Here is a 13403-nt window from a genome sequence, read left to right on the forward strand (position 1 = left end):
ATGCTCAACACTGCTGTACTTGCCTGAGTTTTCAGATTTACATATCCTTAACAGGAAGGATCCTACCAAGTCCATTCATCTAGCACATATTTAGTGAGCAGCTACATGTTCAGACGCAGACCACGGTGGGCGGTCCCTCCATCAACAGAGCTTATTGTGGAGCTGTCTCTGTGAAAGGGGAAGAGCACACTGAGGCCAGAGAGATCGCATGTTCTCTTAGCTAACAATGCTATGCCAAGTCCCCAAGAAAAGGTCCACTTGTCTAGCCTGGTACCTAAGGATGGAAAGAGATTTCCAAAGTGACATTGAGGGTAAAGTGTGCTCAGGTGGGAAGTGGCACGCTGAAGATCTTGAGGACACCTAGGGTGCAGGAAGGCTGCAGAAGTGGAAGGCCATGGTGGCTGTGACAGAGGAAACGGCAGAGCAACCTATGCACAGGGGAGGATGAACAGTGGGCAGTAGGTGGCATCGACCTGGGTCACAGGGTCAGTATGCCTTTGTGCCAGGTGACTGAGATGGGCAGGATGGTTAGGGCAGGAACTTGGACTCTTCTAGGAAGACAGACAGACAAACCTGCAATGGGATGGGAGGCAAACTGGACATGTGGACAAGGAAATAAAAGCAAGCACTGTTAACTTTATGTGGCATATGGGGGGGGGGGATGAAACTCCCCAGGGCAAGTAACTCCTGAGCTGGAATCTGAAAAGTGAACATGGGTTCCCTAGGATGGAAATGACTTCGTCAGGCAACAGATCACCATGTCCAAAATTAGAGAGTCTGAAAAGAAGCAAATAAAATAAAAGCTTTTCCAACACTAGCCCCATGGGCCCAGAGAACAACGTTTTCCTATTCTCAGAATGCAGGGCCCCTTCGACATCACAGAGTTAACCAACAGGTCAAAAGTACTAAGAGAAAGGCACTGTTTTTCTTCCTGACATCATCATAGAAGGTTACAGTCCATGCTGGTCAGCTTCTGTCAACGACATAAGCTAGAGTCACCTGGGAAGAGGGGACTCAGCAGAGTAATTACTAATTGACACAGGAGCGTCCCACCACTGTGGGCTTGGGCTGTATCAGAAAGGTGGCTAAGCAAGCTAGGAGGAGCAAGTCAGTGAGCAAGGTTTCAGCCTTGATCCCTGCCTTGGCTCCCTCAGTGATGGACAGTGGCCCTTACGATGAGATAAACCATTTCCTCCAGGGTTGCTCTTGGCCATGGCACTTATCACGGTAATAGAAAGCAGACTGGAAGGCAGTGCTCCACATAAAGGACACTGAGTATCCGCACATATGCATGCGTGGAATACATCCGCTAACAACTGTTTGTTGAGTTAAAGTCAGGCGAGCCCTTACGTAACGAAGAAGAGAGTAAACACACATTGGGGTACTTTTCAGGAGCTGAGCTAATTCCCAAGAAAGGACCAAGTAAGAAAATCCCTGGGAGGCCAAACACTCGCGTGGTGAAACAGCAGCAAGGCACGTGAGGTGCTGTTGGGAAAGGAGGTAACAAAAGTGGGTCAGAATGATCCATACATAAATTACTCATTATTAAAAAATGGATAAGGCTAAACATTTTTACATTTTTGAAAAATAGTCTACCTACAAATTCTGCTATAATAAGGAATTGTTATAGTTCTTTATCATTTCAGGCAGAGGGCAAAATTTAATCCTTCATCTTTTTCCTCCTTTCCCAAGCTATGCATTGAGTTAAGAAATAATTTAAATTAACTTCAAAACGTTCTTGCAGACATCACTAAACTCTGTCCATACCAATGAATTCCAATGACATCACTGTTGCCATGGTAACTAATGTACTTCAAAAGGAGGGAAAACAGAACAAGACTGAGAACCAGGGAAAGGGAATAAAGTGGAATAAACAGCGCAGCATCGCCCTTGCGTTTGTGGAACACGTTTTCATTACGAACACTTTGCCGTTTCTTAGACTCTGGGGCTTTTAGAGCACAGCCGCCTCTCACTGATAACCAGCCCCACTCCTAGAAGCGGCACCATGCTTGTGAGGCTGCACACGGGGCCCAGGCCTGGAAAGTTCTCATTACTGTGAGTGTTTTTTGGGTTTAAGAGATGATTAAGACAGTCTACCTGCTTTTCAACTGTTTTTACAGCATAGAGAGCAAATGATTAAAATCGGGCCTAAAAAGAGGCTATCACCGAGATACAGCAGGCAGATGTCCAAAATGCAGCGGGAGGAACAATTAGTTCCACGCTGGAAGCACAGCTCCAGCGACTTTCATTTCTCGACCATTTAGTTCCAGCACACGCACGACCACATCCTGGCCCTGTCAGGACCCAGAACAGCCCTAACTCTACAAACTAACATCACAAGTGTGACCCTGAACAGCTGCTTCCTCTTCTCATTAACCCTGGATGCAGCCCACGCAGCCCATCACCCCTCACTTCCTGGTGATATTCCCTCGTTACCATCCTGAACGTTCACCCTTCGGAGGCACCTAGCCAGCATACCCCAGCCCGAGTTTAGTGATCAGCCTCTCTTCCTCCGTTGTGTTCTGTGGGGATTATCTGGTCCACTCTCTGACTTGGAGACGGTGAGTGGGGGGTTGGGGGAATAGATGGGGGAGATGAGGGGAAGCAGGGGAGGTGGGAGAGATGCATCACAACATATGAGATTTTTTTTCTCATTATTCATAGGTTAAGAAGGGTCACAAGTCTCAGAGGAAAATAACACCTGAACTAAAAGCATACATGCTGAATGCAGCAACTATGGTCATGAGACATGAACAGACAGAGTCCAGGAAGGGCCCGACCCTTAGCCACCACCATCTCAAATGACAGCGGTAGTTGAATGATCTACTCATTTTTTTAAAAAAATGATCATTTCTGAGGGGAAATGAGAGAGAAAATCTGATTCCTGCTCTTTGAAAACCCATTTCCTTCAAGGGTTCGGTGAGTGTGGTAGCACAGGCAGGGCCGGGCCTCCGCAGGCAGGCAGGGGCTGACCTGGACCGTGGAGCAGCAGTAACAGACCAATGGCACCGAAACCTCATGTTTGCCAGGAAGGGTTAGCGATCACGTGATAACTCAGTGCCATCAATTCTGGCAGGAGGACCCTTCTCTCTTTGCCATTTTATATTTCAATCTCACATCACTCAGGACCTGCAGTCAGGACTTTTATCTAGTTTCTCCCAGAGGACAGTAGAGTCACAGGCTCAAAACAGGCAACAGAAAACTCCTCAGCCTGCAGCGGCCATGTGGTTACTGTTGCTTTACATTATTTCCAAGTGAAGTTTCAGAGCCTAGAATGCTGGCTCTAAACTGGAGAATCCCATCTTTGGGGATCCCAGATAAAATAGCCTCGGCTACCTCGGCAGAAAGCAGACAGGCATGCCCCTTTCAGGTTCCTTCAATCTCGTCAGTGTCTGTTTGTCCAGTCCGTGTACACAGCTCTACTCCGAGCTGTGCGGGAGTAGACGCACTTCGGGGAAGGTCACCTTGACTCTTCTGTGTACACCGTCTTACGGCTCTCAAGGCTCCTCTCAGAGAAGAACACTTAGAAAGCATCCCTGAACTTTCTCCTGTGCTGTGGTCTCATTGAAGACTTTGAGAAAAGTATGAGTTCTTTGCATACCCAAACAAACAACATTATCACACTGTTTGTCATGGAGAAGAGGGCAGAAGAGAGAATTATTAGAACCCTGAAGATAATACACGGGCCTAAGGTTTTCTACATTGTTACATGTATGTGACTGTGAGCACAGGCAGGCACTGCGTGGTGCGCATGTAGTTTAGAGGACAAATTTGTGAGTTGGTTCTCTCCTTTCATCTTCACACGAGGCTTCATGAGGTCACAGGATGCACTTTATCACTCGAGACCAAAGTTTTAAGGCCCTGTTTCTCTTAGCTCTAAAGACCTACTTGGAGAGCCACACGGACAGAAGCATCAGAGGGGTCTTGTTGTAACTGACCTCTGGTACTATTCCAGGGCTGTTGTTGAGACACCGCAGAAGGAAGAACCTTTTCCTTACAGTAAGGAAGAGGGGAGTGTGCTTAAGATACAGCTTCTTCCTTACAAGGATCTAGTGAAAGTCTCGTGTGTCTGGTCTCAAGCAAGCAGCTTGTTTTAACCATGTGCAAATGGCCAGTGTCTTAATTGGTTGCATGCTTTTCCCTTTGGCTGCTAGAAAATTCATAGCATATTTAAGTTTCTTAATGGTATGCAATTTGTTTGCTGACTTTACTTTGGGCTCCATCTGATCTTCATTATTCTTTGTCTATTTTTATTACATTCTTACATTATTTTGTCAAGTACAGAATATGCAGAAATACCCCCAGAAGAACATGGGCTATCAAGAGTTAAAACATAGGCAGCCAGAGGAAAAGGGGTTACCTTTTCACTCCTTTCCCACAGGTCGTCTAGTCTATCAGGAAAACATTTCCTGAGATGCTCAGGAGACTCTAGCCATATTTGGAGAGATCTGCTCATTAGAAAGCTTGCGATCCCAGAACCCTGCTTCAGAATCCTTCTTGATTGGCATGATGTTTGAACACTTGTGTAGCCTTACATATGTTCTACAGTGACAGGCAAGACCAAGCGGGAGTTTCACGAAGTGTTCTCCAGAAGACTAAACTAAAACTTGGATGCCGCTTTGCTCATGGCTTGGATCTTAGGCTAGACGGGTCTCACACTTTTACCAGCGAGAGAGTCAATGCTTACGGGCACATGGACTTTCCGAAACATCTCCGCACCTCTGCGTGCATCCATCAGCGCAATGTCCTGAGGCGTGGAGACAATCACAGCACCTGAGCGAAGGGAAATAAAGCGAGGTTATCTCTTAATGCTTGAGGGAAGCTTGCTTCCAACAGGATCTTATCATGTGCTCAGAGTCGGCTACATTACCTGGCCAAGGCTCACAAGTTTGACACAATCAAATAAAAAGGTCAACTTTTTCCATTCCTGCCCTTGACTCCTGGCTTCTAAAATCAGCCTACTGAGCAGCAAGCACAGCCAGAGCAACCTCTTCCCATTCAAACATGCATCAGTGAGACGGTACCAGGCCAGTCTTTCTGGGCACACCCCAGAGAGCGAGGGTGGCACAAAGGACTCCACGTTGTAACAGAAGATGCGCACAGGCCATGGAGTTCCAACAGAGGACAAGAAGGAGCACCACCAGGACAAGGGGCAGTGAGTTTGTGTGTAGGGTGGAGGAGCGGAAGGCAGGGAGAGCAATGGAGAAGGTATCCAGAAAGACGTACTTCCTAAGCTGAGTTTTGAAAGTTGATATTCTGAAGCACACTGTGGTAAATGGTTTAGGGTGTGTGTGTGTGTGTGTGTGTGTGTGTGTGTGTGTGTGTGTAAAGCCAGGGGCTATGGTAGAAATATGGATGCAGACTGGTCAGGCTTGAATGGAGTCAGCACTAAGTGATGGCGACAGATGTGCTTGGGGTCCCCACCATTACTCTACACAGGCAGAGAGCCCTGGGATAGTGTTCAGGGATAAATGCAGGACTGGTTTTCATTACGTAGCAACAATGAAGGCCTGGTATGATTAGTAGATTCTGCAAATCCTTCTAGGATTTTGTGGTTTCTTCTAGAATATTACAGATTACATGTGACCATCAGTTATACCTACACAGAAACACATTTCAGAGCCTAGCAGGATAGTCTATCGGAGCAAATGAAAACAGAGGTAGGAGCATCAAAAAACATCTGATTAGGCAAAGTTAAGTTCAAATGATGCCAGAGTACTGTCTGGTGGTCTAGCAGGAGACAGTAGATAAGGGGAAAGTGGGAGAGGAACCAAGGGAAGGCGGCACACTCATGGGAAGACAGGCATACCAAACTAGAACATAAGATCTCAGGGCAGCTCTCCAACAGGAAGCCACAGTTGTCTTGCAATCTTTGTCTTTTACATTAATGTCAGTACTTAGGATTTCATTGATTTTTTTTTTTAAGTTTTGGTTGTACTTTTTTGCTAAACATTGTATCTATTTATCTATTACCCATTTATTTATTTTTATCTAGAGGAAATTTTAGATGAGAGGTCTTAGCTATTACTGAAGTTTGAGGTTCATCCTAAGCTGATGGACTGTGTGGACAGGGAATCACTTAACCAATGTGGGCTTCAGTTTCTTCATCCACAGAACGGCACAGTAATCCCTGCTTCCCTGAGCTGCCACTCTGTGCACCACTAGACACAAATGTCTGATGGGACCAGCCTTGCACCCAATGGCATCATCACTACTATGTTTATTATTATTAATAAAATGACTCAGAAGTTGCCAGGAGGGTCACTCCCTTGCGCCACTGGACAGGCCATCTGGCTAGGAAAACAGTGTCATGGATGGCTCCAGCTTCCTTTTCTTAATTTCCCTACTAACAAACCCAAAGCCAGTCAGGAGTGCTTTGCTTTAACAGATGATGAATCGGGTCTCTGTGAAATTATTCTCTGCACAAACAGCGTATTTCTACAACCTGCCACCGCCTAGATTCTGTTATTAATATATTTTCATATTCAGTCATGTGGAAGGAATTAATCCTAGCTCTGGCCCCATCTAGCTGTGACTAATCTCGGGCAAAAAACTCAGGAGACTCTGAATTTCAGTTTCCTTGACTGCCAAACTAGTATATGTCTTAGACAGCTTCCAAAGTCTCCGACTGTGACCTAGCACTGGCTCCTAACTCTTTATGAGTCCAGCCACCATTCAACCTCACTGCCCCAATTATCTTAGTAAGTGGAAGTACTGCCTCTCCTTCATCTCAGGTGATCTCAGATTATTCTCTTCCTCCAGGAACAAGGAGCTCTGTGGACTAGTTCCTCCCAGTAAACAACTCCGCAGGGGGTTCTTTACTGCATTAGCTCCCAACTCAGTCACAGGACATAAATGCATTCTTGCTAACTATTCTTGTCTACCATTTGCAACTTATTGCTGAACACGGGTTCATGCGTTTTATGGTCAGGATGTTTGTCCTCTAAGGACTGTGTGTTGGAGCATGATGCCTGCTACCACAATGTAATGTTGCCAAGGGAGCCCGCACCAAAGGCCAAGCTTACATATATCTAAGCTTGGGCTTCTAGATTCATGAGCTATATGAATAAACCCTTTTTCCTTATAAAGTACATGGCCTTGTGCATTCGTTACAGCAATGGAAACAGAATAGAGTAATAATCAATTGTATTTATTTTAATTTTTTATCAAACAAAACTAATGACAAAACATCCTGCACAAAATGGGCCTCAGCAAAAGACGGTGATCTAAGCACTCTCGTTATTTTCAAAGTCGCCTGTCACATTAGAACAGCACGAAATTGTCGTGACTCTTTAGAGCAGGCGTCAGGAGCTCTGGATTCTGGTTTCTAATGTGTTCTATAACTCTCAACAACTCACTGACTCTCCCTAGACCACAGCATGTAAAAACGTACATATTTACACTGGCCCTATTGCAATAAAAGAAGCAGCTTCATTTTTTAAAAAAAAAAGAATATAAAAGTGGTTAAAAATGTTAAGTTGACATTATTTTGATAGCTGTAAGCGTCTGGAAAAAGATTTAAAACATTTAACTCTAACATCATTAGCATCTATTCTATCTGAGTTTCTTAGTACTTAGAATAGTGCCATTTAAACAGCAATTGAGAACAATCATTTTTCATGTCACCAAATGTCCATATAATATGTAATATACCACAAAACTACAAGTTAGGTTTATCAAAGATACTTTGATATAAGATTTTTTTTTAAACAAAAGTAGACACTATTTTGTTGCTGTTGTTGTTTTTAATAACAACGTCCTTAAGTCCTACATAGTTTAGTGGCCGCTGTCTTGGTCCTTACACAAATGCATCCGCTTTCACTGTTCCAAAATGTTTAGCATTTCATATAGGCAACTATTTCAAACAGCCCTCTAATAATACTCAGAACTTATAAGAAATGCAACATAGACAAAGCTTCCAATGAAATGACATTTTAGTCCTTAATCTACACATTATCATCCCAAAATGTAAATTTTAAAGGAACTCTGCCAATTTTTTCTTGTGATTTATCCCACAGTTTAAAATATGATCTCTAAACTTGATGATACATTTTCTTTTTGCAGTTCTTGACTTTCTAACTTGACAATATTAATTTTCTTTTGTTGCTTATAACACATGAATCAATAGGAAGAAGCCTAGAACTCCTTCCGGTCTGCCATGACTAGTGATGTCATCTCAGGTCTCCATAGAGGATCTGATAGAGACCTGTGCTCCTTCTACTGACTGTAAGGAAATGTCAGCAGAGGCAGAAAGAGTGTTTAGTTTGCAGAAGATGTGACAATCTGGAACATTAAAGACTATCTCAAGTATCTCATCAAGAATCTCTATTTGTTCTCTAGGGTAGATGTCTAAGCCCAATTATAGAAGGCTGCTTGCGTATACTTTTCACCTTGAACCTTTTACTTTTGGACCAACTAAGATTTACCACCAGAGGCTCAGTGTCTGGTGGATCCTACAAATATGTACACAACTCACAGAATAAGTACTCGAGTACTGTCTTAATTGTTAATTTCAGTGACTAGAGGAGAATCTATAAATGTGGATCTGGATTTGGGTCACAGTTCAGAGCAATTACACATTTAAAGTTATTTATTTCAGAGGTTAAGTGGAACTACTCAATGGTAGAGCGCAGCCTGTGGAACAAAGAGCATATCCTGGCTGAGAATCTCAGCATGGGGCATAATAAACATGTACAAAGCCTGCTCGGAATCATGTCTGCAGGACAGAGCGCTTGAACGACAGCCAAAGGAGGCATCAATGGCCATGAGCACGGCCTTCTGTGTTCACGGTGTTAGTGCTCACTGCTGACTCTACTTCATTCAGATATAGACTTCATGACAGAGGATCAGCACGCACTGCGGGTGGAGCTGGGGGCACAGCGTGTGCTTAGCACAGGTGAGGGCCTCGGTTTCAGCCCCAGCACTGCATGAGAAAGGCAAACAGAAGAGCCACTCAACTTGTGTTGGTTTAGCATGACGTCACAGACGTGACTGTTAACTGTAGGTCATCACTGCGGGCTCTCTTACATCTTCTGTCATGAAGCTTTCAACATTTACTACAACATCAAAACAAAGAATGCCCACTAAACCTAGCTATCAGATAAGTAAAATGTGAGTTTCACCTAAACCTACCTCAATTGTGTTCACAGACTATTTCAAAATACAAGCAATTCTTGCATGAGTCACTGTTGCGAGCTTTATGCTCTCTTTATTCAACTAATAATTGACTAGAGTCATAAAGCACACATGCTTTATTAATTTAAACATTACCATACTTTGCTAGCCTTGGAAATAAATTTTCAAATCTGGTGTGGTGGCACAAGCCCATGATGCCCACAGAGATAGGAAACCCCCAGAGGTTTGCAGTCATCCAGGGCTACCCAGTGTGTGCCAGGTCAGCCAGAGGCACACAGTGAGGCTCAAAAACAAAGCAAGGCACAAAGGAGAGGGAGGGGAAGAGAGGAGGAGGGAAGGGAAAAAGGAAGGATAGTCTGCTAACCGGCATGAAAAGACTGTCAAAGCAGAAATAAGTGAAAAGCTACGATTTCAGCGACCGGTGGAAGGAGACGTTCAGCTTTGTCACTTCACCTTTCCACAACAGAATCTGGATACAGAGCCAATGCACTCAGCAGATACGAGGCCTTCAATCGCTTCAGCTACTAACATCACCAGGAATTACCCTGCTGTCCTGCCTGTAGCCCTGGCTGTCCTGGAACTCGCTTAGTAGATCAGGCTAACCTGGAACTCTCAGACATCCACCTGCCTCTGCCTCCGAGTGCCAGGATTAAAGGCGTGTGACACCATGCCTGGTTTCAGTTTTATTTTTTGTAAGCAGTATCTTACTTTTTAGCCCAGGTTGGCCTTGACTTCACGATTCCCTCGCCTCAGCCTCCTGACATCACAGCCTGTGCTGACAGCCCTGGCTCACAGCTCTGAGTTTGCTCATCTCTGTGGCTCAACTCTAATCCAGGACTTTGGATGTCCCAAGCAAGCTTTCTGTGCAGAGATATTCCCCAGTGGTCACCCCAATTTTTATTCTTCCTTTAAAAAGGGACTCTGGATAAGATAACAGCTGCTCCTGCCTACTGTCACTAACCAGATACGTTTCAGAAGACAGAGGGACGAGAACGGGAACTTTACAGGGACGCTCTGGTTCCTAATACTGTCATGCTCAAACTGTATCAGGCCTGGAACATCTACAACCAGATGAAAAGCCGTGTAGATTGTGCACTTGCGCTTTGTCAGTGTTTAGTGAGCTTACAGGGAGATTTTAAGGTGGATCTGACCATACATTGGGATGGATATTAAGCTACTTACTGAACTCTAAGCCAAAGGGATTTTAACCATCAAGTAAGCCACAAAGGAAATTCTCAAAACCCCTGAACAATAAAATAGAATGAAGTATTGTGAAGCTTCTAGAACAAGCCTAGGCGAGATGAGCGCCTGGAAGGAACTCAAGGGCTTTAGACACCTGACAGCACATTCGCTCAGCGACTCTGAAAGTTGACTATGTTAGAACCATCTGCAGATGCTTTCCAAATATGGGCTCCTTTGTGTAACAGTGTAGAAATGTACTCATCATTAGGCTATTTCATCAAATTTGTAACTTGTGCAGCATAACTTCTACCTGCAAAATGGTTGTTCAGCTAAATAAAATGGTCCTAATTAACTTTGTTTCTTCTTAAATTTAGATAGGAAACATTGCCGTTGTAATTGGCATTACATTTAATTTTGGAAGTTTGCGTCTAAACTAAACAAGCACTGAAGTTCAGCCTGGGGATAAAGCTCAATGCTGGAGTTTCTGCCTTGTATGCAAAGGCCTAGCAATCCCCAGGAATAACCAAGTAAATAATGAAATGTCAGAAATGCCCTAAAAGACAAAATCCTGGAATGGGCTCTAGACTTCATCAGTTGCTTACATTTTTGTCCAACTACAAAAGAAACCTTCTGGAAATAATTTTCATAATCCAGAGACTAAAACAATAGCATTCTATAGCAGACAGTTCTTGCCAAGTATCTGTGAGAGCCAGTCTTGACTCCGGGGTGGCCAGACTCGGAATCAGCTGGGAGACATGTTTCTGGGTGTATCTCTGAGGACATTCCCAGAAGAGGTGAACTGAAGGGAAAGCAATCCTGAATGTGGGTGGAACAAACACACGGGCAGGAGTCCCAGACTGAACAAAAAGGAGGAAAGGAGAAACGGAACTGAGGGCCAGCATTCACCTCTCCCTGCTGACGCGAAACAAGAATCTCGCTCTGCCGGTTATCCACACACACTGCTCTTCTGAGAACCTGCGTCAGGCTGCTCACAGCCACCTGCAAGAGCTCAGGGGACCTACTCAACCTTTCTCCTGGTCCTTGTGGGTACCTACACTTACACAGACGCATATATATGAATAAAAATATGAATCAATCTTTTTTAAAAAAAAGAAGATTTAATGTCTCTGACAACTAAAAAGGCTGGCTTTACAGTTGGAGGTCATCACGAGTTACATATTATAGAGAAAACACAGCACTAGAAACTGGGAAGAACCTTTCATTGATTTTGTGATGATTTTCCAAAAGACCAGCATTAGACTCACTTTTGCCAACTCAAAAACTATTTTTAAAAAATTATAATTTACATATGTAAATTTGCTGTTCTTTTTGCCTTAAAGAGTAAATGCTAGAAAATCAAGGAACTATTTCAAATAATGGTCAGTAGCCATTACTTTATTTAACACAGCAGCAATAATTTCCTGATCCACCAATTCCAAACAGACTTTCATTTCATAAATGACTGTTCAAATTAGCATAGTGTTAGCTGAGGAGAGAAAACTGATCAGGCCAAGGGAACTGCTGCGGAGAGGGCAGAAAGCGGGAGAGCAAGTGTAGCTTGTTTGCAGGAATTTTCACGAGTGGACAGATAATCATCTGGGCAGGAAGGGCACCTCTGTAAGCAACTCCTGCCTTTCAGCAAAGTGACTTCATTTACATTTCCTGCCCCCATCTCATTTAAATGAATGAGATACAAAAAGGCTACTGGCTTCTATCTACAGGGCCCAGCTAGGAAGGGTCCTAGACAGGAAGAAAGGGCACCCACTCATTATCATAACACTGTACCAGACTGTTGTGCAGCCCCACAGAAGCAAACACATGTTCAGAATCCTAACTAGCTGACCACCCTGCCACACACAGCAGCATCTCCTGGCCCAGGAGATAAGAAATCAAAGCAGGACTCACACTAAGGCTGTATGGCTCTTTTCTGTAAACAAATGAGCAATGGCTCTCCCTCAGTCACGTGGCCTTTGTCCCTTTTATTATTTGAGCAGTTTCCCAGTATTTTATTTCTCTAGTAATCTTCACTTAAAGGGAAGATGACTGTCAACCTGACTATCCATTCACTGTCACCTAAGTGAGTTCCCCTACTCTATCTGACCAAACTAAACTTTATGTCTGTTAGTCTGCACCATACAAAACAAGCTAAACTTTATGTCTGTTAGTCTGCAGCACACAAAATAAACTCGATTCAGTTCTATCCACAATGTAAATATTCTGGACATAGCATTGACGACAGTACAATTTTGTCCTGTGAGTACAGGCTCTTTACTAATTCAACTGGTGGCCCTATTAGCTTGTGAGCTTGTGAAGGCCATAAATCCCATCGGTTGCTTAGCATTTAATGTGTGTCTGGCCACTAATACGCAGGGACATGATGGCCACGAAGAACAAGAGCTGTCAGTCATTCCACTTGTCTTGCCAGCTCCTTCCCCTATCAATCTGCCCAGAGCCTTTCTCCAGATGCTACTGTCGTGGCCAGTGACCTGACCTCTGTGGACTGTCTCCCCTGAGCTTCCTAGCTTCCTGGCTCACCAAGGGTGTCTGCCAGTAGCAGAGACCTGCAGGAGATGAGACTGCAGGAGAGACCTCACAGACTTCCTTCCTACCCTGCAGTGGTTCCAGCTCCTTCAAAGGTTCCAAGATTCTTCAGGACACTGACACCCTTCGCTCAGTTGCCTTCTCGGGTGGAGGAGCAGGAAGAGCTCCTGCCATTAGTCCTTGGGCGCTTCATCACCCTTTAGTGTCAGTAACGTTGCTGCCCACATCTCTGTACCGAGATCCTTCACTAAATTAAGATGTATCATCTGCTAATACAGCACTTTAAGTTACTAAGACCCAGTCCATGGAAAAAAGAAAGCATGCTTCACATACTTAATATAAGGCATAAACTCTCTGTTTCATTCTAAGGGCAAAGCCAGGGCAGCCTTCAGATGGTCTATTCAGAGGACTTCAGTTGATGCCATGAGTAAGAGAAAAATCTATGAGAATTTGAAAACTACAGCAATGTTTATGTTTTCAAAATCTTTAGGAAAATTATTCAGCCTCTCAGAGAAGTATTAGTTCCCCTTCATTGTGGAAACTCA

The 13403-nt window shown here is 44.1% G+C and overlaps 1 protein-coding gene across 3 annotated transcripts in view; it reads right to left on the reverse strand.

Annotated features, from left to right (window-relative positions):
- Positions 1-13403, reverse strand: part of Nubpl (NUBP iron-sulfur cluster assembly factor, mitochondrial) — a 162645-nt gene that overhangs the window by 21679 nt on the left and 127563 nt on the right. For all 3 annotated transcript variants that reach the window (XM_057782905.1, XM_057782903.1, XM_057782904.1), the window contains one exon: positions 4688-4773. In XM_057782905.1, the coding sequence (XP_057638888.1) occupies positions 4688-4773 (86 nt within the window). The remainder of the gene's footprint in view (positions 1-4687; positions 4774-13403) is intronic.

The sequence above is a fragment of the Chionomys nivalis genome, chromosome 10 (assembly GCF_950005125.1).
Source record: "Chionomys nivalis chromosome 10, mChiNiv1.1, whole genome shotgun sequence".
In the NCBI taxonomy this organism is placed as follows: Eukaryota; Metazoa; Chordata; class Mammalia; order Rodentia; family Cricetidae; genus Chionomys; species Chionomys nivalis.